This window comes from Diprion similis, chromosome 13 (assembly GCF_021155765.1).
Source record: "Diprion similis isolate iyDipSimi1 chromosome 13, iyDipSimi1.1, whole genome shotgun sequence".
In the NCBI taxonomy this organism is placed as follows: Eukaryota; Metazoa; Arthropoda; class Insecta; order Hymenoptera; family Diprionidae; genus Diprion; species Diprion similis.
Genome location: NC_060117.1, coordinates 9,330,829 through 9,354,772, shown reverse-complemented (window position 1 = coordinate 9,354,772; position 23,944 = coordinate 9,330,829). Strand labels below are relative to the sequence as shown.

At 36.7% G+C, this 23,944-nt stretch overlaps 1 protein-coding gene across 1 annotated transcript; it reads left to right on the top strand.

Moving 5' to 3' along the window:
- The first annotated feature begins 625 nt into the window (after positions 1-625).
- Positions 626-5,254, top strand: LOC124413847. The gene is made up of 7 exons (XM_046894633.1): positions 626-650; positions 751-868; positions 1,148-1,219; positions 1,306-1,801; positions 2,009-3,173; positions 3,274-4,314; positions 5,190-5,254. The coding sequence occupies exons 1-7, from the start codon at positions 626-628 to the stop codon at positions 5,252-5,254; spliced, it is 2,982 nt and encodes a 993-aa protein (XP_046750589.1).
- Positions 5,255-23,944: the final 18,690 nt, after the last annotated feature.

Here is a 23,944-nt window from a genome sequence, read left to right as displayed (position 1 = left end):
AACACGACGACATTGATTTTTTTTATATACGTTGGACCCGACGAGATAAGGTGTTCCAAGTGCAAAAAAATCGGACACAAAGCTGAGAGCTGCGCGGCCGCCGACCAAGTTCTAAGCAACACAGCTGAGTCACAACTATCTGAAGAATCTTTTCCTCAGCTACCACAAAAACAAACGGTGTCACCTCCTTTGGTTACGAAAGAAATAGGCTCGTTCAAAAGACCAATACCTAGCGATTCGTCATCAACGAGTAGTGCTAACTCACAAAAACTAGCAAACGTTCAAGTTAAAAGGCCTAGTAAATCAAAACAAGTTATAAAAAAAAAAGAAAACTGAAAAGTGCATTGAAGACATAATGGTGGAAATAGACTCAGCATTTTTACCATGCGCCTCTACTTTTTCTGAGGCAAATAACATACCATGCAGCTACGCTAACTTTGTGCAATGCTATAAAAATTCGTATGGAAATGGCAACCTTTTCAATGAACTTACCAAAATCTCTGACAACAAACAAGTGATTATTGACTTAATTGAACAAATTCATCCCCTTATCAACGTCCCGTTGGTGTAAACCAAGCTCACCAAAATCAAAAATAAACTAAAACAACACAATTTTGATATGGCCATGTCTCAAAGTGAAATGGAATCAAGTGATAGTGAAATCTAGCATTTTGTGTTCAAATAATACATCTCAAAGTTAAATAAATAAAACACTTTAAATCAAATTATGTATACAAATACAACAAGCAGGCACTCAACTCCTCATCAAAATTTACACCTTCTCTTACGTGTGGAATCTCGGCTACCAGTCTCTACATATGGCAAGGATAAGAAATTCGGACCTACACCTGTTCCAGCCTTGGTCCAGGTACAACAAAGAAGAGACGTTAGGCAGCATAAAAACTGTGAAGAAATTCAAAAATCTAAGCGAGCGAAAATCAAAAACAAAACATGTACTGCAGATTACGTTGAAATACTTGCTTCGATGCCAATAGGAGCAGGTGTATATAGGTGCATATATTTACACTTGTACCTCCCCGATCGAAACATACCTAGAATAACAAGCGTTCCATCGTGAATATCTTACGTCTAATACATACACAAACAAAATGAACAATAATAACTCGTCAAATTCAAATTCTTCTAGACTTAACATCTTATACTGGAATGCTCGTAGCGTAGTACAACATAAGACGAACTTCCTGATATACTCCGAAATGTAGATGTATTCGTTTGTGTGGAAACTTAGTTAAATACAGGCGAAACATTCAAAATAAGCGGCTTTAAAACAATCCGTCATGACAGAGCAAATAGACAAGGAGGAGGTATTCTCTTCCTCGTACGTAATAATTTAGTTTTATCTTGCCTTCGCCAAATCACTAAGCAATCGGATGAAATAGAAATCGCGGGCATTCGCATAGAAAATGTAGATCCCGTCATAAACATTGTTGCTTGCTACAGAATACCCAACTACGTTTTGTCGCAATCAAGTTGGAATGACGTGTTTGAATGCACAGACTTAAATAAGAACACAATAATTTTAGAGGACTTTAATGCCCATAACACCAAATGGAATTGCTTAAAAAATGACATAAATGGTGACAGACTGGACCACAGCATTAATTTAAAAAACTTGTTTTTACATAACTCAAATACATCTACTCATATCAATTCCTACAATAGAAAAAAATCAAATATTGACCTTGTTTTCTCGTCTACTTCTCTAGCAGACAAAATTTCAGTTAATGTAAAAAACGATACATTCGGATCAGACCACTTTCCTATCGAAGTAGAAGTGGATGCAAGTCGTCAATTATATCAACTGAAAACTTTTAAACTGAGATCACTAAAAACAAATTGGGAAAAATTTGAGAACAATCTAGACCAAGAATTTGAAAGCTTTTTTACTCCAAATTTTGACACCTTGCAACCTTCAAAAAAATATGAATTATTTGCGAAAATTATAACCGAGTCAATTAAAAAATCAACTCCACGCAAAAAAACGAAGAATGAAAAATATAACAACAACCCGGTCCCGTGGTGGGACTACGAATGTAACAAAATAAAACGCTTAAGACGCGCATCTTTCAGAAAATGGGAATATAGCGGAAGTATGACCGACTTAATCGAGTATAAAAGGATTTGTGCCTTAGCTAAAAAACTGTTCAAAAAAAAGAAAAAAGAGCATTTCAGAAACTTTGCTGAAACAATCAACTTTCGAACGAGCAAAAGTTACGTCTGGAATAAATGCAAAATTTTAAATAACAGTTTCATAAAAGCAAAATCACCGGATATGATGGATAAAAGCACCTATAACGACAAAAGTACTACTTGTATTCAAAAGGTTTGCCCACCCTGGGTTGCCACAGATCCGAATTGGCTTCCTCCTTGTAGCAAAAACTCGTTTTTTGACGATTATTTCACATTCGAGGAATTCAACAAAGCACTAAACTCGTGCAAAATAAAGTCGTCTCCTGGTCTTGATGGCATAGACTACACTATCTTAACTAAACTACCGATTAAATATAAGCTCATTCTCTTGGATATTTACAATGGAATGTTTCAAAGCAGCGATTTTCCTGACACGTGGATCCATACGTACATTTATATGATAAACAAGCCAGACGGTAACTCGGTTAGACCGATTGCATTGACTTCTTGTTTATGTAAACTCTTTGAAAAGTTATGTAAAAATAGACTTCAGTGGTGGTTAGAACATAATAATCTAATCCCGGTAGGACAATCCGGTTTTCGTAAAGCTAAATCTTGCTATGATAATTTAGCGTTTCTAACTTTAGAAATAGACCAAGCCTTATCGGAAAAACAAAACGTACTCGCAGCTTTTTTAGACGTATCTAATGCTTTTCCCAACGTTTTATCAGACTGCTTACTAAGCAAACTTGCTGAGATAAAATGCTCTGAATCATTGATTAAATTTGTTAAATTCTTAACTTATGAAAGAATTCTTCATACAGACATTTCGGATCACGAGATAAAAACTTTACATAAAGGTGTCCCACAAGGAGGTGTCCTTAGTCCGCTCCTCTACCTCATATACGTATCAAGTATAACGATCGGTCTTCCGAAGGATGTTGAGATTGTGCAATTCGTTGAGATAGTGCGATCTACACAAAAAAAATTCCCTCCAAAAATGTACAAATTCACTCGAAACGGCAACATATATCTTAAACTCTAACCTCCTATCTATTGGCTTAGAACTATCTCCAGATAAAACAAACCTAATACATTTTAACAATAAGAAAATTTTGCCAGGTAACGCTAAGATTAGAATAAATAACCACGTAATCAAATCATGTGAAACAGTTCGGTTTTTGGGAATTATATTTGATTATTCAATGTCGTTTAGCCATCATATAAATATGATTCAAACAAAATGTAACTCTGCAAACATTATTAGATACCTATGTGGAACGTGGTGGGGAGCAGACCCACACACGCTGCTTATTCTTTACAAAAGTTCCGTTCGATCGCTAATGGAGTATGGTAGCTTCATCTATTTTCCAACACATAAAAAGCTCATGGCAAAAATTGAACAAATACAATGTGCAGCAGTAAGAATAATTCTTGGATTGAGAAAAACAACACCGACAAACATCTTAATAGCAGAATCTAAACTTCCTTTTATGAGAGAACGCGCGTGTTATCTATGTTATAGATTCCTTGCTAAAAGCATGTCGTATAAAAAGAATCTAATGTGGGGTGAAATAAATTACTTTATAAGCAGTAGAAAAAATAAAAGATTACTGATTGAGTGTATTGATAATATTTTTAAATTAACTGAACATACGGAAGTGCAAAATCATTTACCTATCTACGACTTTGACTATAAAGTGAACCTTATTTCAATACCTTTTGACAAACAGCTTGGAGATTTCTTAAAAAAGACAAGTGATCCAAACGCTGTGCTTAATTCATTTTTGAACGAACATAACAGTTTAAATATCTACACAGACGGAAGTAAAATGCAAGATAACCGCCACGTTGGCGTTGCATGCATAGTACCCTCTTTGAACATTGAAATAAGCAAAGCTATTAATCATAACGCTTCAATTTATACAGCAGAATGTATAGCACTGAATCTTGCTATGGATATTGCGCTTCAGCATGGCAATCAAGAAGTATTTATTTTTACTGATTCTTTAAGCGTACTTGAGAGTCTTTTCTCTACACAAGACAAAGCTAATGCTAATCGATATATCTTAACAATAAAAGAAAAATATTGCAGATATTCTGAATTAACAGATCAAAACAAACTAAAATTTTTTTGGCTACCTTCGCATGTTGGAATCAAAGGTAATGAAAAAGCAGACCAACTAGCTAAAGAAGCCACTATCAAAATCCTTACAGACTACATCAAGATTCCCTTCTCTGATTTTAACGAAAGTTTCAAAAAATCTACTTTCTCTCGAACTTTCGAAGTCATAAAAGAACAAGGCCGTAAAAAAGGCGCTGTATATTTCATATTGTATTTCAACGAAAAAATAAAACCCTGGTTTGTAGTAGAAAAACTATCAAGAGAAATTATTGTTACCATAACTCGTGCGAGGTCAAATCATTACCATATGGCCGAGTCATTAGCTAAAATTAAAATTGTGAATTCTCCGAAGTGCCCATGCTGCTCAGAAAATGAAAATATTAACCACGTTTTGTGGCAATGTATTTTGTACAATGATCAAAGAAAAACACTGTTGTATAAGCTAAGTAACTTAGGTATATATCCACCGTTATGTATTGAAATGTTGATCGCTAAGCCTCATGTTGAAGCTTGTAAAAATATTCTTATTTTTCTGAAACAATGTGATTTGAAGATTTAGTCTTGTAACCTACTCGGCAACTGCTATTATTGTCAAGCAGAAATAAACCTGTACAATGGTTTCACTTGCTCAATAGACAAAAAAAAAAAAAAAAAAACTCCAATTTCCGTGGTTTTTCGTCAGTTTTGATCAAGTTACGATTGAAACCTGAAATTCGCAGATGCGTTCGTCAGGTTCGCGATCACTTAGGTCAGTTCAGCAGAAAAATTGAATTCATCTGGATTTGGAGACAAGATACCCAGAAATTGGTTGTTTTTTGACGGATTTTAGCGTGGCCAACGATGCTGCCCATTATTGACTCATAAACTGCTCACATCGTGAACAATAAGCTAAATAATTACATCTTCGGGCCAGCATTTGGCTCAGCTTCTTACATATACGTACCGGATACTTACTTCAAATTCCGTTCCGCTGCCTAATCAACCTTTTCATGCATACGGTTTTCCTTTCATGCGATTAACTTAAAATTTTACAAATATGGCCATTTGGGTTCGCTGATTAGAAAACTGAACTCGAAACTCGAAAATTGAAAATGGTGGATGAGAATTCAAAATGTTATTTCATTTCGATAAAATTTTATATCGTTCGTTTATTGTGGTCGCTGATTACAAATTTGAACTCGAAATCCTAAAATTCAAAATGGTGGATCCGATATGGTGGGCACACAGCAAGAAAAAAAAATTCGGAATAATTCAGTGAAATTTTCTGGTGTGTCTGTGTGTGTATTCTGATGTTGAGTTTCTGCAAAATTGGCGTTAGGATTTTCGTGGTAGATTAGCAGAAAATAACTACGAGTTTCGATCATTTTCTTACATGTGCTACTTTTGCAACGAATGAATAAATGTTGTGTATTTTTTTTTTTTACCTAGAAATATTTCAGGGACCATGAGGAACCAGAAAACTCGGGAATGCTTACTCAAAAATGTAGTTTAATAAATAAAACGCACCGAAAAAGGTGGAACGCTTGGTGTCCCAAATTTATATTCATAGAAGAATGAAGAAATAAATCAATGAATAATATAAAATAAAGTAAGAATTATAGATAACGCAGCTGAAATCGAATTTAAACGATTATTACGGCGCATTCCAGCAAAACGAAAATCGAACGTTTAATAAAGTTCTTTCAACATAAAGTCTTTTCCGTATATCGTAAAACAATTTCTTCTACCTCAAACTTTTTATTCAATCATTTGGTCCGAAAGGAATCGTCATACGAATGTATGCTATTTATACACGTTTGAAAAAAATATGTTCCAGGAGGTTCACTCGAAAATTCGCGTTCATTTCAATTTTTAATCATACTTTTACATAAAAAAAAAATACAAACATCACAAATCAAATGTTAATATGGAAGATCAAATATTTAATTGACATAATTCCAAAATCGTAGAAATGGAGTGCATTCAGTGGGACATGATATGGTCGATACGAAAAAATTTGATAACATAAGGCCGAGAGTTTTGATTAAAGCAAAGGATCTAAAAGTAAAGAAGTATTTTTTATTTTTTTCGCTAAAGTGTTTACTCATGTCCAGTCCCCTCTATGCAGGTTATTCTACGTTAAATCAACCTAAGTCTAAACCTTGATTCTCCGGATATGGTCCGCGATTTTTTACATGATTGTTTCGATCTTCGTGCTCATTTTTTCTTCAATTTTTCGGATCCATTGGAAATTTTTACAGGTTTCTGAATTGACAATATTGATCGACACAATTAAAAAAACTGTGATAATTCTGAAAAATGTGTAAGGGATCAAAATTTTTGTGCCTTGAGCCAAATACGTATAGATCATTCCACGATCAAATCACACCATACATATACATTTATACATGAATGTATAAATTTACATCTTATACTTCAACGGTTACTTCTTTATTATTTTATAAAACAAATAGTTGATCTATTACATTTTATCATATTCATTTACTTGTTCTTATTCATGAATTTTCCCTTGAACAATATGATCATTTATCTATGTAGCGGTAAAGAATATTGAAGGGTAATCATTCGTTATGTATTACCGTTGTGCCGTGCTTGAGTCAGAATCATCACTTACACCCCAAATTATCAGTCAAGAAATTGGACAGGTAAAAAATCATAGAAATAGTATAATCACAAGTTAACTAATGATATATTATATTGAAATATAATCTGTGATTTATTTGGTCAACTAATATTCACACTTGATTTAATTCTAAGATGCATATTATTGGACAAATATCTTAGTAGTTTTATCACATAATAGACAGTTTGTAACCTTGAATTTAGCTGTCTAGTAGATCTACACTTTAAACGAATACTTCTCAAGTGACCCAAGGTGCGTAGTGTTTCATGTACGCAATTGCGCCTCGCAAAGCAGTGATATCTCTGAAAAATCCAATCGCACTACTGTCGTTAATTCATTTAGTCAACTACAGATAATTTGCATTTATTAATGATGATTCAATTATTTCAAACATCACATAACACGAAAGATAAAAAATGTCAAGAGCAAAGCTGCATAAGTAATGCAAATCATTTTTTTAATGTAGTACAAAACTATGATTTTAGTGGATGTTAACATGTATATTGCAGTGTTTAGTTCGCTTGTATGTATAATTATCTTATCACATAATTTTTTTCACTATGTTTCATTGAGATTTTATACAGAGTAAGGTTGATTACAATTCGTACACAACACTTTAATTTAAATACACATTTATTAACAATGAGATGTTCTTGTAATCGATATTATTCATTTAATTAGTTATACTGAGTTCGGAGGTCCTGGGTGTAAGCTTTTAGTCATTTAGATGAGCTGTGCTCGATTTCGAAGAGTTCTGAATTGTCTGATGGATGATTCTTGTTTACATCAGTTTGATTTAAAGTGGAAGTCTTGAAGAGACTTCTGATTGGACTTCAAGTACGTCAGTGCAAAACGATTGGTCTTGATGAGGCCAATCGGTGTAGTGCTGACGAGGTATTTAATTGCAAGAATGCATTTTTGCGTTTTAACAATGATACTTTGTGAACTGCTTATCCGTTTTTTTCTCGTGTTCTCAACATTCGGTCAGTGAGGTTCATGAATTCGAGATCTGCGAATTTCGATTGTAGACTCTACGGTCTATATGTGGGAGTTGAAGTTAAGGATATAAGTTAGCAATGAAAGATTATACATGTATACTGTACAGTTTGTCGGTGCAAGACTGATGTGGACAGAGATGGCAACTAAATCTGGGTCGATATTGATCTTAAATCTATGGTATGAGCATGTGATGCTCGCTCATGGTGATTGCACGTCGGTAAGTTAGGGTACAGAGAAGGTAACGCTGTAATCCTCGGCTGGGACGTAACAGTGGTACAAATAATGATCACGAATCTCAAATCGAATTCGTCGCAAAAGCCGAAAAAAGGAAGAAAACCATAGAACTTTTTTTTTATCAAATACAAAAATATTACGAAAATAAGTGATAATAGAAGAAAAATCTTCCCTGTCGATCTCTGTTCCCAGAAAAACGAGAACGTAAAAAAAAAAATCTTAAGGTACAAAACAAAAAACGTAGAATACACGAACGAGCAATTTTTTCAGATGTAAATTGCGAAAGGCGGTATAATTGACAGGGCCCAACAAATGGGGGCAGAAATATTCCCCCGGGAAATCCCGTAGTGCCCCGGCACATGCTTGGGCACCGACCGGCAACAGCACCGACGCCCACACGGTGAAAAGGCGTGTGTCGCTGGCAATGTGAGGCACACGCGGCATAGGGCCGGTCCTTAATCTGTGAAAAAATAATGACAAAAGTGTTAGCGTAAATCACATAAAAACCTGTTTTTAAGACATCTTATTGCAACTACTCTGTACATTTTTATTATCCAGAAAAAATACTCAAGAAAATGATATAAATATCTACGTCTACGAGAGACTATCGCAAAGGCGTCGTCGTTTCACGACTGAAAAGTATAGCGATACCTGTACTCTTTGGAAAATAGTATAAAAATCATGATTTAAAATTTTGAATGGATTGCTATGAGAAAAAAATTATTTTCCACACAAGATTTTACCATTGATTATGTCAATAAATTTATCTGCATTCTTCGAAACAGCGTATTATGATCAGTACAATATCGACAGGGTTCGAAAGGTTTATTGGAATAAATTCTAAACGAATTTTTTTTTTCTTGAAACCTAGATTACCTAATCATTCTTCAATTTACAAACAATAGATTATGAATACGTAATGATTGAAGTAGGAGATTGAAGATGACAAATCCTGATTTTTTTTTGAGTTCGGAATATACCATTCGCTGTTTCCATTACGGATTAAGGAAGCAACATTTTCAATCTCCCAGAAAATCCAGTAAAGCGCCCTCACGATTAAATTTCACATTCTTCTAAAGTGTACACACATAAATGTTATCAGTGAGCAACCCAGTACTGTAAACACTTGTCACAAATACACACCGCCATAGATGACTATACTGCAAATATGAGTACCAAAGTAGAGGTCGAGTGCGCTTGCGTCAACACAGGTCTACATTTACACTAGAGAATGTAACCTATCGCGCGCTGGGCTGCATTCACTGGTGTGAAATATGTGCTCAGGTTGACGCTGAAGACTTACTCAATCTTTCTGCTCGACCAAATGTTTACAGAATATGACAAAAGCAGTGTCATAATACTATTTTTATAACACATATTATTAGAAGACTACGAGTTATGCTCAGAACCGACCTCTTATCAAATGCACACCTGAAACAAACGCGAAGAAGAGTTCTTGCTGCACTTCAGAATTTCAATGAAACGATTACTCTGTGCTACACTCAACATGTCACATTTTACCTCTCAGAGTTTAGCATTCACAAGAACATCAGATTGAATCTCAAAAACAACAGACTAGTTAATGCTACGACAACGTTCGTGCTCAACCTACAACATATTCACGTTCCTCGTTGCATATAAATACTCGTTTGCTTTGTACTTTTTGCCGTTAACTGATCTATTCTGTGAATTAATTCTTTTACTACCTGCATAATTGATATTATTGTGTAATTTTATGGTTTCTGAATGCATTATACTTCCAAGTACGGTTACTGCTTGTATATCACTTGTATTTTAAATTCCATTCGTTGCTGTAATATTCTTGAATATTCGTATGTCATACTTATTCTTACTGAATTTACCCTATTCGGTTACATGATCTGAATATACATAAGGTATTAACTTGACTGATTTATTGTTCACAAATGACTCAGCAATTGCCAACAACACCTTTCGCTATGTTTAGAACTATTACTGCGATATTTTCACAGACGAAGAATACATAAAGTGAGGTATGACGGCGTTGTAGAAGCCGAAACGTCAGCCACGCCTCAGCACCAAGAAGGCACTGGCGCACCGTGGTCCACTCAAACGAGCAGAACACAGTGTCGGGCTGCACTTTGCGAGGCAAAATGCAGGTATGAGAAGACGCCCGGTATCTCCCACACAATCGGATCTCCTCTCTGGGTACCCCCATCTGTTGCTACACCTCGTACCTGCACGTAACTATTCTGACGAACGAAGAAAACCCGAAGTGATAGAAGCCGAATCATCAGCCATGCCTCAGCACCAGGAAGGCACTGGCGCACTGCACTTCATTATAACAAAATATCTGAAAATTGTACATGCTATAACATATTATGTGATGCTAGTGATTTTTACAGATGTGTGCGATACAAATTCCAAATATCTATAACAATTGAACTGCATACGACGATAATATATAAAATTCATTTCTCTACCCGATCACATTCGTTGGCATGCATTGCAGTCTTATATTACTGACCCATTAATTATTTCGATACCGTCCGAAAATTCGCATACAGGTTCAATTAACAGATCCCCATGAAAACGACGTCGCCTTTCTTTTCAAATACATAATGATGTACGAATGTAATAACACTCCGTCACAATGTTTAATGCTATTGTTGACCATAATAATTGAGAATTTGACACATATCATATAAAATGCTACTGACTGTTGTAAAGCACAATGGCGAATATCGCAAAGTAGAAGTACTGTGGCATGTCGAAATTCGTGATCTCAGCTTTTGTGCGATTACTTATGCTCTTATCGACTGCACAGGCTAAACCAACATTCCATAGTTCTCTTTGGGCTAAGCACGAAAATGCCGAACCTACCTTGCAAGCCACGTGGCACCCATACACTCGTTGTTCTCCCGTCAAATATTCAACGTTTGTTTATAAATATCTAGAGCTTAATTAACAAATTTATACAGCGAATCAGATCTGCTTATTACATATCGAAATTGCGCATCATGTATCGTACCATGGTCTTTCGGCCCGTGAAAACTCTATGTTTGTTGAGCTCTTTCTCATGATATTCAAGGCTACAAGTCTATAAATCAAGGATCGAACTTCGGTCGTTCTGCTCGTCGAAATCGTATAAATTTTCCTGAAACGTTTGAGATTCTATCAAACAACGCACGTCACTGGAGAAGCATCGCTTATTGTAATTTCCTGCGCGTGATTCAAGATTATTTTAATATAAGTGCTTGAGAGTTGCGTTCGGTATGCCACAGTACATTCTTTGGCGTTACCCGGCATGTGACGCAAAAAAATGAATGGAATTCCATTTTGATGTACAAGACTAAGTTAACCATCCTCAACACGGGTAAATTTATTGACATGTCTTGTGCTGCCGTATTGAAATCGCGAATATGTTGTGAACATGTCAAGATCAGAAAAAAAATCATCCCATTTGCTGAGTAAATCACATTTCAGGAGCAATTTAAACGAAATCATGCCGTCCACTCTAGTTAAAAGTTTACTCTTGTGTCTTCTTCAAAAGGTCATTCAATTTTATTCAAACATTGCGACTGATAGTAACCAAAACACATGTTACAGGAATGTTATTACCTTGTTCTGCAGCCGGCGGCATTGCAGGGTGAACTGCCGGTGGTTGGGCCGGTGGCTCTTCAACTCTTTCTGCTACTGTTCTATCTATATTACAAAAACCGAACAAATTAGTTTCGTAACTCGATACATTCAACTTTCAAATAATAATTCATAATGTTTATGAAACTGACCTTTCCTCCTACGTTTGCTCCGTGTCGGATTTAGAGCACCAGGAGCTGCCCCAGTCCTCTTGTTCTACCGGTGTCCACGTCGATGGCAGGCTTCAACGAACCACAAAGTAATGTTAGTATTGCAGACTCAAAATAAAGGAAATTTCAGGCAAATTATTTAACTAGAAGTCAATTTATGAGTCAAAGATCCATATCTGTCAGATATAAGAAATATTGCTTACTGTTCATTGTAATTAATTCATCGTTGTGACAATCAATTCATCATTGTTACCTTAAGGAGTATTTTGATTGAAATTTTTAGAAACATTGGCGGTCAGCGTGCGAGATTTTTGACACTTCTAAAAATTCCGAATGCTTTGCCAATTTTGTCAATATTTGTATTTGCTACTCGAAGTACGTTGCATCTGTTACAAAGAATGTATATAGCTCTAATGATTTACCTTGTGGCACTAGAGGAGACCCCAGGTTCGCCTCGTGAACTTGTGGCGATTAGTCATCGCCTAATCTATGTTCATCTGCGAACAAAAGTATAACATATAATCACAAAGAACAGTTACTATGATGATTGTACTGCTTTATTTCAAACTCGAAAATCATAATTAAACTACAAGGTACATCCGATGCTTTTGATGCCATGAGGTATTGGAGGAGCCTCCATGTCACACTCGTGAACCTGTCGCGGTTCATCGTTGTTTAATCCGTTTTGTTCTGCGTACGGAAATATATGATATAATCGTAGATAAAAGATGCTTGGTGTAACGACCTGCGGTTATTCCCGAGCGGTAAGGAATAGCCTCTTGGTTCTACTCCGCTTTTACACTATTCTAGTAACCGGGGATGTAGTAAGTATTGACGATTCTGTTTATAGCTTTTTATTCAATGGGTACTGTTTAAGAGGTGGATCAGAAGTGAAGTAGCGAGTCGAGAGCGAAGCGAGAGTCAGTGCAGAAAAGCAGGGTGCATAGTCAGGGTTCTGGGAACGAGAGGAGATAGTCAGGTGTGGACAGGATGTATCGGAGATGGTGTAGTCGAATGAAATGGAGAGTATCATTGATAAGTGGGACGAAGAATCAGTGGTGAGTGTGAAGAGGGGCTGAGCACGTAACACGCCCATCCCCCGGGAAAAAAATTTGGTTGAGCGTAGTGAAATCAAGATTTTTGTAGCATAAATGTAGTTGTAAGGTTAGTTATAAAGGTTTTAAGAGTACGTAAGTACTTAGGATATAGTACGAAGTACGTAATACTTCGTAGTCGTAGCATTTATAGAATTATGGTGTGCATTGCCTTATTGGCAATGGTATAAGTAGATACAATTATTCGAAGTATAATTTCAATCATTCGAGCATACTACCCCAACACATGAGTGTTGGGTATGTAGTGTCACTTATTTGCAATAGTAGCCTTAGTCATAAATGTCTTACATCAACGTTAGTTATTTTGGTCTGTATAAAAGAATCTGGGGCGATGACATTCGCAGTAATATTGAGTTTATTTGAGTCTTTTATACTTAGTTTCATATACAGGGTGAGTCAGTTAAAGCGGCCAGAATGGGAGGAGCTCAGTTGACGGATCAGGCCGTACCTCTTAGCCAATCTGGAGCGAGTCAATTGAAACACCAAAAATGGGAGGACCTTTGTTGACGGATTAGGCCGTAGCCCGCGTGTTGATATCAAAGTAAAGTCCGCAGTCTGTAGGCAGACAGAATGGGAGGAGCTCAGTTGACGGATCAGGCCGTACCTCTCAGCCAATCTGGAGCGAGTCAATTGAAACACCAAGAATGGGGGGACCTTTGTTGACGATTAGGCCGTAGCCCGCGGTGTTGATATCAAAGTAAAGTCCGCAGCTTGTAGGCAGTCTGTAGGCTCCAGTTGACTGTTGACTCGCTCTAGATTGGCTGAGAGGTACGGCCTAATCCGTCAACTGAGCTCCTCCCATTCTGGCCCTTTCAACTGACTCACCCTGTATAGCTTAAAGATATCGTATATGATTCTGGTAGGTACAGGTGTCTGTTAATTAATAGCCTGCAGTGTTTATTGTAATCTTAATTCTAATAACAGTAATTCGTATAACGTAGGTAGTTGCACATTTCGTGGATTAGTAATACAAAGTATAATATAACATAGTATTGGATGAAAAGAGGTTATGATTCGTAGAATGACGTGGTCTGCTGGCTACGATCGCGTCTGGTCGGCGCAAAAGTGGTATTCATGTTTTGATTTTTAATCGGTATCTGAGTTTGGCAAGTTTGTTGTGTAGGGGGCGTTTGAGATCTTGTGTTAGATGTTGAAAGTGTGGTGAATTCTATAGCGTTTGTGATTTCGGCATCACGTTCTACTGAAAGGGTAGCGGGTTTCTTTTTGCGTAGGCAGTGTACTACTGTCAGGAGTGTAACGAGGATTTTGCTGACCAGTGATACTTTGTTTATGACGTATAGTAGGAACAGTCCGATTCCGAAAGATATGTTCAAGTTGGTTTCAGCGGACGAAGCGGTGTGTTTATTCTTATTTCTTATCCAGTTGCTAATTTTATTTTGTTAATGTATACTACCTTGGTCTTGTAGTCGTTAATCTGTAGTTTGGCGTTAAAATTGTTAATAATATCGATTATTTCGTACGGTTCGTGGTAGTGATCGTCGAGTTTTGTCCTTGTCTCGTTTATTAGATACACGTAGTCACCGGCTTGAAAAGAACGCTCGTTTATATTTTTGTCGTACTGTTTTTTAGATTTACTTTTAGCATTTTTACTATTATTTATCGCGTTGTTTGGTTTCTCATAGTTTTGTGACGATTTCGCGTAAATAGTCTTCGTATGTCGCGGTCTCGGTCTGACATCTTTTAATGTTCAGTCGCGTTTGTTCTGAATGTAATGTTTCAAATATTCGATGAGAACGTGATGACTCCGTTCGAAGGAGCCGTTGGACTGCGGGTGGTATGCCGTCATCTTTATTTGTTTAATTCATAAAACTTTGGCCAGTTCCGTTATAACTGGGCTCAGGAAATCAGGACCCTGGTCGGTCAAAATTGAAAGTGGAGCTCCGAATGTGCAGATGAATTTTTCTGCCAGAGCCTTCGCGATAGTTTTCGAAGACGTTTCTTTCAGGGGTATTGCTGTGAAATATTTTGTCAAGTTATCTTGGATCGTCAATAGGTACTTATTTCCTGTAGGTAAAGTTTCAGCTTTTATCATGTTTGTCATTTACTCGTTTTTTTTAACAACATTGATAACCTGCTGATAAGCGTTGTCCCGCGATCGAGGTGGCAGGAGTGGATTTTGTTGATAGGCTATATTATTACAACAGATAAAAAGGTGAACCAAGGTTTATCAAATAACACATTGAAAAATGTCACTGGCTCCCGGACTATATTTATGTTGTTGAATAAGTCGATCGAATGGGATGGCTGAGATCTTCCAACTGAAAAGCTGTTTCATCTCTTTGTGTACAGCAGCACAAGGTCCATTCTTGATGAAATTCAATACAAACTGAAAAGTTTAATTTCTGTATGTAAGTCAAGTATTCGAGATCGTCCAATGCAATTGCTGCTAATATTTGCACTATGGAGTCAGGGCCATATGTGTTACAAGCAAAATAATATGAACCATCTATGCGAGGAAGCAGGCTAAGTTACGAGATTACCATTTTGTAGCAGCCACGACTTTTGAATGTTAGCATCCAAGGTATTACGATGCTGAATATTACAGTTCGGTTTAAAATATTTGTCTACGTTTTTTTTGTTTGTGCTTCTTACTGGTTATCAACTCTGCCTTTGATTTCCATACAATGAGTGTCCGGAGGACATCAGTAATCAATTCTACTCTATTCGTAGGGGCACTGCCGCTGTTGTCTTGGAAGCACCCTTGAGAAATTTTATTGCTGATGTTATCGATACAGTTATTATCCATTACAAAGGACTCCAGAGGTCTCCTTTTGATTGTAACGTTGTGTTCTCTAATGTTTGTAATGTATCCTTTCGTGGTGGGAAGATATTTGGTTTTCTTATTAGATTAGGATATGGAGCCTCATTTTGATTGAAAACTTTCATTTTTGACGTTACAATAGCTGCACTACCAAAATAATCTTTGAAAATTAACTTCAGCAACTTGTCTACATGCAAAAGTCCAAAATAATTCTCCAGCGTTTCATGCTTCAACAAAAGTAGTAAGTCCATGCTCGGCCACATGAGGAATGGCAACAGGAGTCCATAATGGAAATTCATAGTCAAATCACATGAAGCGATCTATAAAATAAATGAAATAGAACGAGCTTGGTTCAGTTCCTGTATGCTCTATGACTTCAGCTGTCTCACGTAAGTTTAAGATCCATTTCGTTATACAGCTGGTATCCGTGCTGTCTTTTTCTTCTATTACGTCATCAGTACTTCCGTTATCATCACAACCTGAGCTGTTTTCGAAATGGAGATCAAAATTTCGATTAGCTATGAGTTCCTAAGGTTTTCTTGGAGCATTTAAAATAGAATGACCAGTACCTACAATAATTGAGTCTTGAAATTTGTTTACTCCAATAATACATGTAACTACAAAATCGCTTGAAAATGCTCTAATGTTTGAGATCGATCATTAATCCGATACAGTATAGATAAAACTGACGCACTACTGTATGACGCATATTTTCAAGGCATTTCCAATTTTGCACCATATTCATCAAATGTGCTACATCCAATCTGAGGAACGTGTAAATCGGCGGTCGATGTGAATATTCAGAATTTCCACAAGCTTTTAAAAAACACGTTTCATTGTACACTGTGACTATCTGATAATTGAACGCCATACATATTCCGTTCATCAATGCTCTAGATTGATCACATACGGCTTCTCTTAGTTTAGGGGCACCCAATTTTTGCCAATGTTTGAACCACCACCATATCACGTCAGTGTCTTGGTTCGCAGTAAGCATGTCATAGACCGATAACGTAGTGTTATTGAAGTCAATTGTCACAGAGTATAAAAAAGTGTGGACAGATAGACTTTCACCTTCACAAACATGTATGTACTGTGGCTTCACAATGCTGTATGTACTGTCAATAGAAACTGATGAATAATGTTTGTAGGCATGCAATTGGGCTGGTAAACTAAATGCAATGTAGAATTTATCCCTCTTGATTTCATGTATGAAACCATGATAAAGTGCGGAATATTACAATTCCTATATCGTCTTTATCAAGTCCCTCCTATCTGAAGATTTCACCCCCAGCTTATGATCAACGTGTTCTTTTTTAGCCTGATGAAGAATCTTTAGATTGGGAATGTGAGAACGCATGTGGCCTCCAAATCTTGTATTTGCGACAACTTGACGCTTGTGTTAATTGGCAGATCCTTTATTGAAAAGTTGTCTATCAACTCGTTGTCGCCTAACACCTCGGAGCGGATGCTCTATTTTTTCATGCGTACCATAAAAAGTGTCTCGTGTTCTCACACTAATCTTAAAGTCACGATTCCCAGGTTCTTCGTATAGATAGCAGAAAAGAGGGTTTCCACATTCCTTACTCTTACAGAATCCTGTAGTTCGCATATAATGAAGGCTTTCTGGAGTCTCATATAATTTAGACTTGTCAAAAATAAATGCGCAGGGAAGTTCAAGTTGACGATCGATAGCTAATGCTAATGTGTCTGTCAAAACTTTTTTATGTAGTATTGGGTACGTCCTGTTATCGTTGTATACAACTTCTGGTTTTCGCATTTCTCTCCTTTTATCACTTGCTATGCTAATCTCGAAATGATCTAGACCAGCTGTTGCATCTTCATAATTATATAGACTTTTCGCTATCATCCAATGTTTTTGAATTACTCAACATTGTTTCGTCCAAGGTACTTTTATCTCTTCTGCTTTTGAATAGGATAAATGGTACATTCATATTGACAGATGAAGTTTCCATTATCTTTCTTTTATATTTGGTAATATTATTGTACACATTATTGCGAGACCACTTATTATCCAATGCGTTGCTCATCTGCTTCCAGATATCTGAAAACCAGTCTGGATATTGTCCGTCTTGGAAATAGTCAAAGAATTTTTTGATGTCGAAAACGGCGTCGTCGACTGATACCAAAGCCTTTTGTGGCATTGTACTAGAAACAGATATACAAAATGAAAGAATCCAATAAATGCATTAATTTTTTTCACATATTGTGGACATAAAATCTTCTTCTCACCTTTTTTCTGATATTATGATTCATCCAACTGATTATTGGATAGGTTCTGCAAAATCTGCAAAGGATTAATAAAATTATGAATAATAAATCCATCAACATACATACAATATTAATAAATTACACAAAAGTGAAACTTATAAACCATATGACCAACTCTATGACTAAAACCATGTGTATTTTTTCAAAGTAAGTATGAGGTACTTGAACGTCGCCTAGTCCACATTTTAAATTTTTTGATTGACCGCTATAAAGTTGACTAAGTTCAGACATAGATGAAATGATCTGACAAATAACAATACAGTTTTTGTAGCTCTAAGCTTATAGATCATTCACCTGTAAAATGTATGATACGGATATTCCAACAAATTCCATCCGTTACAATTATTTTAATGGTATTTGCATGTAATTTGATGACGAAATATGCGAGTTAGATCCATTGAAAAAAAAACCTCGGCTTATTAGCGGAATAATGATCTCAATCATCTAATTTTATATTTAACTTGAGGAAACGCAAAAGCCAAATCCTAGCCCTATAATATATTCAAACTACAGGGGTAATCATATATTTTTATGCATAGTTACAGCGGAGAAATAATATCCCATATCGATAAAAAAAATATGAAAAATTAATGTATATCAAAGAAAAAGAATTGTATGTATGTAAAATGTACATAATTCAATTTAAATCAATTGCGCGCAATAGTCTTCCCAATATGTTCAGTAAAAATCTTGATATTAATTTTTGTAGAAGCAGACAGCGTTTTGAAAGAAAATATAGAGTGGAACTTGTTGGCTTTGCACGGTCTTTGATTTCACATTACGGTTTTGATCGACTGAATTGAAGGGTATTTTATCAAACGCTATTGAGTAGTTGGCAGATGCTGAAAAAGGATCATAATCACGCTACGATGAACTTAATATAGAAATCTAAACTCAAAGAAGAACTTCATATCTTTTACACTTTCCCAAAGAGTCTTCGATGAATCATGAGTTGCTGAATGCGGTTTCAGGCACAGCCATACGTCAATTCTATTAAAACTGTTATTACAGTAGAATTCTATTGGTTTTCAACTTTGAGCTTCATTTTCAATTACGTATTTCTATTGCTTCATGATTCTTATCGTGTGACAAATCTATTTATACATGCAAACCATGTATTCATCACAAGTCTCATTGACTGACGATACTGACAGTCTAGCAGTCATTGGCAATTATTCTACAACATTCATGCCCAGTTTCTTTTGAGTCCTTTTCCTTATCGAAGTATATAAGGATCTCATATACTTGGATGGAGACAAACTTGATGTAAACCTGTTATCACATGATGACTGACTACCGTGATCTGAAGAGATTGGATAATTATAATCAATTGTGTGACACGTATGGAGCGTATAACTCTGTTCACGAAATCAGAAAAATAGAGGTATACATTTTAAAACGATAACTAAGGTATATAATACATATTAGGTACTTGAAATAAACTTGTTTCATATAGCATGATAAGTTTCTGCATTATGAATATAACGATTACACTTACCAGGGGTGTCGCTTTCAATGCTTCGTAGTTCGCTAGCTAGTTTGTGCTCGAAAAATAAATTCCCGCTTCATTTTCCTATATGAACAATTTCAATTCTTAGACATAAAACCCAGGTGATTTGCTTAATATTGCAAATTTACTGCTGATGTTGGAATTGTTTTCACTGAGTTATCACACAAAATTTACTTCATAGCAACTACTCAAGAACACGAAAAACACAAACGGAACAATACTAAGCGGCAATATTGAATATGCATGGAATAGAATTAATATTGAGCTTGAAGAAATGAAAGATGGATAAAAATGAAAATAAAAAATTTGAAATGATGAAAAGAGAAACAATAAGATGGAATATCATGACCAGCTTTTGATAAACACGAAATACTCTGGGTCTGCGCGTAGCTGATGGGAAACGAATAACCGGTGAGCGTTCAAATTTCGAACTCACTCGCCGAAAGATGCGGCGGCTGCACGGCGGTTGAGAACCGAGAACGGCGTGGCACCGAAAAAACCGCGTTCTCGCGTACGCAGCGGCAAAGATTTGAAATTTACATAGACTCTGTACAATGCGGTACCGATCGAGCATTTTAGAACATACAAAAACGCAGAACAACACGCAGCGGGAATATTGATTGTGCACGGAACTAAATTGATATTGAGCTCAAAGAAATGAAAGACGAAGCGAATGAATGAAAAATATTTGAATGATGATGAGAAAAACTACAAGTTACCGATTGAGAATTGCAGAGCAAAAACGAAAATACGATTTCACGTCGCGAAAATAATAATAACATACGGAATAGAATTATTATTGAGCTTGAAGAAAAATAGTTTGAATTATGTACGGAAAAATTTATAAATAATAATAAGACAACAATAAGTCGAAATGTTATAACCATCTTTTCAAAAACACGGAAAACTCTGACGCTGCGCGTGGTTGACGAGAAACGAATAACCGGTGAACGTTCGAATTTCGAACTGTCACGACGAAGTATGCAACGGCTGCACGGCGGTTGAGAACCAAAAACGGCGCGGCTTCGAAAACACCGCGTTTTCGCGTACGCAAAGGCAGTGAATACGAATTTACGAAGACGCAGTGCAATGTGTCACTGATCAAGAATTTCAGAACATACTCGAACACAGAACAACATGACGCAAAAATAATAAAAACGCACGAAATAGACTTAATATTGAGCTTCGAAGGAAATGGTTCAAATTAATTTTGAAAAAATTTACAAATGATAGAAAGAAAACAATAAGTTGAAATATTCTTACCATCTTCTCGACAATACGGAGAACTTCGACTCTGCGCGTGGTTGATGAGAAACGAATAACCGGTCAGCGTTCGAATTTCGAACTCCCACGCCGAGGGATGCGGCGGCTGCACGGCGGTTGGGATCCGAAAACAGCGTGGCTTTGAAAACACCGCGTTCTCGCGTACGCAGGGGCAAAGATTTAAAACTTACAGAGACGCTGTACAACGCGGTACCGATCGGGAATTTCAGAACATACGCAAACGCAGAACAACACGCAGCGGGAATATTGATTGTGCACGGAATGGAATTGATATTGAGCTCGAAGAAATGAAAGACGAAGCGATTAAAACAAGAAAATTTGAATGATGATAAGGAAAACTACAAGTTACTGATTGAGAATTGCAGAACGAAAACGAAAATACGATATGATGACGCGGAAGGAATAATAACGCACGGAATAGGATTATTATTGAGCTTAAAGAGAAATAGTTTGAATGACACATGAAAAAATTTATAAAAAATAAAAAGAAAACAATGAGTTATAATGTTATTACCATCTTTTCAAAAACACGGGAAACTCTGACTCTGCGCGTGGTTGACGAGAAACGAAAAACCGGTGAACGTTCGAATTTCGAACAGTCACGACAAAGGATGCAGTGGCTGCACGGCGGTTGAGAACCGAAAACGGCGTGGCTTCGAAAACACCGCGTTCTCGCGTACGCAGGGGCAAAGATTTAAAAATTACAAAGACGCTGTACAATGCGGTACCGATCGAGAATTTAGGAACATTCACTAACGCAGAACAACACGCAGCGGGAATATTGATTGTGCACGGAATGGAATTGATATTGAGCTCAAAGAAATGAAAGACGAAGCGATTAAAACAAAAAAATTTGAATGATAATAAGAAAAACTACGAGTTACCGATCGAGAATTGCAGAACAAAAACGAAAATACGATATGTTGACGCGAAAATAATAATAACGCACGGAATAGTATTATTATTGAGCTTGAAGGAAATAGTTTGAATTATACATGAAGAAATTTAGAAAAAATAAAAAGAAAACAATAAGTTGGAATGTTATTACCATCTTTTCAAAAACACGGGAAACTCTGACTCTGCGTGTGGTTGACGAAAAACTAAAAACCGGTGAACGTTCGAATTCCGAACTGTCACGACGAAGGATGCAGCGGCTGCACGGCGGTTGAGAACCGAAAACGGCGTGGCTTCGAAAACACCGCGTTCTCGCGTACGCAGGGGCAAAGATTTAAAAATTACAAAGACGCTGTACAATGCGGTACCGATCGAGAATTTAGGAACATTCACTAACGCAGAACAACACGCAGCGGGAATATTGATTGTGCACGGAATGGAATTGATATTGAGCTCAAAGAAATGAAAGACGAAGTGATTGAAACAAAAATATTTGAATGATGATAAGAGAAACTACGAGTTACCAATTGAGAATTGCAGAACAAAAACGTAAATACGATATGATGACGCGGAAGGAATGATAACGCACGGAATAGGATTATTATTGAGCTCAAAGAGAAATAGTTTGAATTATACATGAAGAAATTTAGAAAAAATAAAAAGAAAACAATAAGTTGGAATGTTATTACCATCTTTTCAAAAACACGGGAAACTCTGACTCTGCGTGTGGTTGACGAAAAACTAAAAACCGGTGAACGTTCGAATTCCGAACTGTCACGACAAAGGATGCAGCGGCTGCACGGCGGTTGAGAACCGAAAACGGCGTGGCTTCGAAAACACCGCGTTCTCGCGTACGCAGGGGCAAAGATTGAAAAATTACAAAGACGCTGTACAATGCGGTACCGATCGAGAATTTGAGAACATTCACAAACGCAGAACATCACGCAGCGGGAATATTGATTGTGCACGGAATGGAAATGATATTGAGCTCAAAGAAATCAAAGACGAAGTGATTGAAACAAAAATATTTGAATGATGATAAGAGAAACTACGAGTTACCGATTGAGAATTGCAGAACAAAAACGAAAATACGATATGATGACGCGGAAGGAATAATCACGCACGGAATAGGATTATTATTGAGCTCAAAGAGAAATAGTTTGAATTATACATGAAGAAATTTAGAAAAAATAAAAAGAAAACAATAAGTTGGAATGTTATTACCATCTTTCCAAAAACACGGGAAACTCTGACTCTGCGCGTGGTTGACGAAAAACGAAAAACCGGTGAACGTTCGAATTTCGAACTGTCACGACAAAGGATGCAGCGGCTGCACGGCGGTTGAGAACCGAAAACGGCGTGGCTTCGAAAACACCGCGTTCTCGCGTACGCAGGGGCAAAGATTAAAAAATTACAAAGACGCTGTACAATGCGGTACCGATCGAGAATTTGAGAACATTCACGAACGCAGAACGACACGCAGCGGGAATATTGATTGTGCACGGAATGGAAATGATATTGAGCTCAAAGAAATGAAAGACGAAGCGATTAAAACAAAAATATTCGAATGATAATAAGAGAAACTACGAGTTACCGATTGAGAATTGCAGAACAAAAACGAAAATACGATATGATGACGCGAAAGGAATAATCACGCACGGAATAGGATTATTATTGAGCTCAAAGAGAAATAGTTTGAATTATACATGAAGAAATTTAGAAAAAATAAAAAGAAAACAATAAGTTGGAATGTTATTACCATCTTTTCAAAAACACGTGAAACTCTGACTCTGCGCGTGGTTGACGAAAAACGAAAAACCGGTGAACGTTCGAATTCCGAACTGTCACGACAAAGGATGCAGCGGCTGCACGGCGGTTGAGAACCGAAAACGGCGTGGCTTCGAGAACACCGCGTTCTCGCGTACGCAGGGGCAAAGATTGAAAAATTACAAAGACGCTGTACAATGCGGTACCGATCGAGAATTTGAGAACATTCACAAACGCAGAACAACACGCAGCGGAAATATTGATTGTGCACGGAATAGAATTCATATTGGGCTCAAAGAAATGAAAGACGAAGCGATTAAAACAAAAAAATTTGAATGATGATCAGAAAAACTAGAAGTTACCGATTGAGAATTGCAGAA

What these genes read in the sequence shown, in the direction of transcription:
- LOC124413847 (XM_046894633.1), top strand. Translation starts at nt 626, where the DNA reads ATGTCTCAAAGTGAAATGGAATCAA. An exon ending in TCAAAGTGAAATGGAATCAA is followed by an intron (nt 651 to 750) that starts GTGATAGTGAAA and finishes TACAACAAGCAG; the next exon opens with GCACTCAACTCCTCATCAAA. An exon ending in CTATCGAAGTAGAAGTGGAT is followed by an intron (nt 1,802 to 2,008) that starts GCAAGTCGTCAA and finishes AAAAAAACGAAG; the next exon opens with AATGAAAAATATAACAACAA.